Source organism: Prunus mume, linkage group LG7, assembly GCF_029339155.1.
Source record: "Prunus mume cultivar Tortuosa linkage group LG7, ASM2933915v1, whole genome shotgun sequence".
NCBI lineage: Eukaryota > Viridiplantae > Streptophyta > Magnoliopsida > Rosales > Rosaceae > Prunus > Prunus mume.
Window position 1 is genome coordinate 19,372,542 of NC_142704.1, and position 4,612 is coordinate 19,377,153.

Genomic DNA, 4,612 nt, shown 5'->3' on the forward strand with positions numbered 1-4,612 from the left:
GTGAGGTGGTTCGTTTGGCACCGGTCTTGCTCGAATTGGTGGTCGGAGCTGAGAGAAATCCTCTCCTAAAGTCGGCTGGTCGTGAAGCTTCTGAGGGGATGAGAAAAATCTGGGTTTTAATAACTGAACTTTGAAATATTTACGGTTATGCCACTGAACTTCTTTTGATCGTAACTGCTTCGTTACAACTCCGATTCGAGTCCACTACGTGTCTACGGACTCGTTTAGTCGCGCTCTATGGAAGGTATAACTGAAATCCTCAAATTCCTTCCCGATCAAAAAGTCAACTTTTAAACCAATAAAATATTATAGGAGTATAGTGGTCTTTTATTGGAATAAATTAATAATTAAATATTAATTAAGGACCAGGTTGTTACAACGATCAACCAGAACTGTTCCTTCTCTAATTTTTTGAAGAAGTTCAGATCTTGAGAAAGACAAGGATCAACAACACATGTTGTTCTGTCTTGGTGAGCAGTTCGTTTTCCCCAATCGCTCCTCGGCAGTTCTGCTGGAATACAAGCATCTAGCAGAGGCCTTGCATAATCATGCTGATGTGGGACTTGGCCCCACAGTTCTAGCTCATGTATAAGAACCTTCACAGCGCTACTCTGGAGAGTCCTCTGAACATCTCTGCTTCTGGTGCATTCTCAGGTATGTAATGTGATATTATTTCTTAGTTTGGGACTCCTCCCAGAATTATTGAGGATATTGTGATTAAAGACTTGTTGTAATTCTAAGGTTGAGGTGAACTTAGAATAGTGAGAGGCAAGATAGTGGGGTGTGGAGTATGAGGTTGATGAGTTTCTTTTTTTTTTTTTTCCTGCTAGGTGTGTATTTAGGGATAATTTGGGAAGATAGAGTGGTTTTCTTAGAAATTATTAAAATTTGAATTAGAAGTTGAGGTGAACTTAGAATATGAGGTGAACAAAGAGAAATGCATGGTTTAAATATAAAAACTCATATTTTATGATTCGTCTTAAAAGACTCTTTCGTGTATGGTCACGACACGTGTAACATCATTTTCTTCTTCGATACAATTTGTTGCTTTATGATGTATTTATTGTGCTTTCTACTACTCATACCGTAGCTTCTTTTTTTTTAAGATAGAAATTGGTACATTGAAGTCTTTGTTCAACTGGTTAGAAGAAAAATGTAAAACTGATCAACAGATGATCATATATAACAAAGATGTGTATAAATGCTGTAAGAAAAGTAAGTGTTCATGTCTTTTTAATTTTTGCAGAAATACATATTAGTCTTCATGTCTCCCTAAAGGTGTGTGTAAGTGTGAAAAAAAATAAATGGAGAAATTATGGAAATAGAAAAATAAAAAATAAACTACAGCACAAACTTTTCCAGTTTTCTTCTAGAGGCTCGGCATTTCATGTAAGTAATTTTTTCACTCATAGGCCGAAGCCGCCAGTTGAAGCAAACACCGCAAGACAACAGTGACCAAGGATATTAATCTGCCACAAAATAATGCATCCATTGTCCAAACCTGTCAAGTTCTCGATTTTTCTTCTGGCGTTTTCTCCTGGATGTCTTGTGTGGTAGGGGAAAAAACATTATTTAGCTCTTTATCTGGTAGGAGCAAAAAACATTTCTATATGTATTTTCTGTATATATAACAAGCCTATATATCTTTCATCTTCATTAGGGTTCAGGGCCTAAGGATAACAAAAAATGTGGTCACCATGGTGGGATGCTAGCAATAATGAGAAAGATGGCCATCTCATGATGACCAGAGCAATATTTCTCACCATTTCAGCCATGGCGGTTGCTATGTTCTGGTTCATGTGGAACTGGAAAAGCTCAAAAAACCCAACACCTCCATTGCCACCAGGTCCTCGTGGCCTGCCATTTGTTGGGAGCCTTCCCTTTTTAGGCCCCAACCTTCACCACGAATTCACAAACCTGGCAAGTGTTTATGGCCCTATCTACAAGCTCCAACTTGGTAGCAAATTATGTTTTGTGCTCTCTTCGCCATCACTTGTGAAACAAGTGGTTCGTGACCAAGACACCCTCTTTGCAAATCGTGACCCTATAATTGCTGCACAGATTATCTCCTACGGAGGAACCGACATCGCCTTCGGATCCTACGGTCCAGGTTGGAGGAGGTTGCGCAAGGTGTTTGTGAGCCACGTGATGAGCAAAGGCAACCTTGATGCTTGTTATGCTCTGAGAAAAGAGGAAGTTCTCAAGTCAATTGATCATATTTATGGCAAAAGTGGCAGCCCAATTGATTTCGGGCAGGTTGCATTTTTTACAGCAATCAACACAACCATGAGAATGTTGTGGGGTGGGACTCTGGAAGCAGAGAAAGGGACTGATCTTGGGGCAGAGTACAGAAATGTGGTGGCTGAAATGGTGGAGTTGATTGGGAAGGGAAATATTTCCGACTTTTTTCCTTGGCTTGCCAGGTTTGATGTGCAAGGAATTGCGAGGCGTGCGAAGCAGCTTCTATCTGTGACTGAAAAGATTCTCAACTCTGCCATTGAAAAGCAGATGAGTGAGGCAGCAGAGCAAGATGGGGGGCTATCGCTAAAGCATGAAAGGAAAGGCTTTCTGCAGTTCCTGTTGGAGCTTAATGAGCATGGAGATGATGCAGAATCGCTCACTTTGCAACAAATCAAGGCCCTGCTCACGGTACTGTATTCTTATCTTTTGGTTTGTAGTTTGTTGGCAGTCAACCAGGTGCCATTGACGCATGTGAGCGATTTCTAGCCATTGACACATGACTTTTGCCTTACTTTTGGCAACACTTAATGCATTAATACGGCCAGTATTCGCATATGCACGCGTGAGAGACTCACCATATAATAACCTTCTTGTGATGATAAATAAACTTAGCTGATATGCCTCTATGTGCATCCTATCAATTTATTTTCAAGAGCAAATTTTGATGTAAAAATTCTAACACAAGGGATAGTAAGAAGTAAATAAAAATGCAACAAATCTTTTTTTTGAACTTTTTAACAGTTTGATAATTTTGAACAGGACATTGTGGTTGGTGGAACTGACACCACAGCAACAATGGTGGAATGGGTAATGGCTGAGCTGATGCAACACCCAGATGACTTGAAAAAAGTTCAACAAGAACTGAAAGAAGTTGTGGGGTTGAAAAACTTGGTTGAAGAGTCTCATATACCCAAATTACATTATTTAGAGGCTGTGATTAAGGAGACATCTAGATTGCACCCTGCTGTGCCTCTTCTGGTTCCCCATTGTCCAAGTCAATCCACCACCATTGGAGGCTTCAAAATACCAAAAGGTTCAAGTGTTTTTTTAAATGTTTGGGCCATTCACAGAGACCCTAATGTTTGGGACAATCCCTTGGAATTTAGGCCCAAGAGGTTCCTCAATGATCCACCCAGCAACAACATTCATTACAATGGCAATAAGTTGGAATATCTTCCATTTGGTTCTGGGAGAAGAATGTGTCCTGGGATTCCCTTAGCAGAGAGGATGATGATCTATGTGTTGGCTTCATTTTTGCATTCATTTGAGTGGAGGTTGCCCAATGATGCAAAGCTTGACCTTCAAGACAAATTTGGGATTGTGACAAAGAAAATGACTCCATTAGTTGTCATTCCAACACCCAGGTTATCTAAATTGGAGCTCTATACTTAGATTTATTTTCATTCCCTCTGGAAAAATGCAGCATGGAAATAAGGTAATTTGTACACCTAAAGAGCACCACCACCAGCTAAGCAAATGAGCAATTTGTGCCTTTATAGGTCCGTCATTGCATATATGCATTGATGCTCTTGGTTCAATTGTTTCCCCATAATCCTTATTATCTTATAAAAAATAAGGTTCAAAGCACTTCCTCGAGTATTTACTTCCAATTTGAAATTCTTGAATACGAACATTGTATTATTGTATTGAGGACACTACCTATATAGTAAATAATAATTTTGTAACATGGTTAAAGCACAAACAAGATCATGACAGAACTGGTTCCACTTTAAAGATCATATTTCGATACCGCTTTTGATACTTTAAACTATAGAACTAATTTAATTAGGTTTGGAAAGCACAAGTGCAGACTTAGTTTATCTCAACATGGTGATATCTAGTTAAACATAGGACTTCCGGTGCAGAAATTCAAGAACATAAATTATATGACGGTATTACGATCTCATTCAAAAATTACTGAAATAGAGACAAGAATAAGGTTAAATAACGTACCACTAAAATTAGTGGTATATTAAATATCAATATAAGAGCCTTGGATCCTTCAAGTGAGATTCCATCATCGCTAAATCTAATTTCTTACATAATGGCCTCTGTACATAATGTAGATTCCCACTAACTCCACTAATCGATCTTTTATTTCTTGGCCACATCGGTTTCAGTACAACTTCTTGTTAGTTGTTACATCAAGCTGATTTCATGCAAGCCCTAAATTGGCACATTTTTTAGGTAACTTTCTACAAGTAGCTGATCAGAAATATCTTTTGAGGCACTTGATATGCATTGCTTAATTAAGCTGAAGCAGCAGCGACGCAAACAGGCAGATCTGTCTCAACATTAGGTGGAGTTCGAAGTATGGGGTTGCTCTCAAAGAAATTCACAGGCAGGTCAAAGCTAGATGACACCGTTGGCA

General features: G+C 39.0%; 1 protein-coding gene across 1 annotated transcript; it reads left to right on the forward strand.

Annotated features, from left to right (window-relative positions):
• The first annotated feature begins 1,621 nt into the window (after positions 1-1,621).
• LOC103337311 (flavonoid 3'-monooxygenase CYP75B137-like) lies at positions 1,622-3,779 on the forward strand. Its single transcript, XM_016795713.2, has 2 exons — positions 1,622-2,649; positions 3,001-3,779. The coding sequence occupies exons 1-2, from the start codon at positions 1,687-1,689 to the stop codon at positions 3,631-3,633; spliced, it is 1,596 nt and encodes a 531-aa protein (XP_016651199.2). The 5' UTR covers positions 1,622-1,686; the 3' UTR covers positions 3,634-3,779.
• Positions 3,780-4,612: the final 833 nt, after the last annotated feature.

Bases quoted from the DNA above. Each gene is read 5' to 3' on its own strand.
- LOC103337311 (XM_016795713.2), top strand. From the start codon at position 1,687: ATGTGGTCACCATGGTGGGATGCTAGCAATAATGAGAAAGATGGCCAT. The intron at 2,650-3,000 runs GTACTGTATTCT...AATTTTGAACAG, and splicing joins AAATCAAGGCCCTGCTCACG to GACATTGTGGTTGGTGGAAC.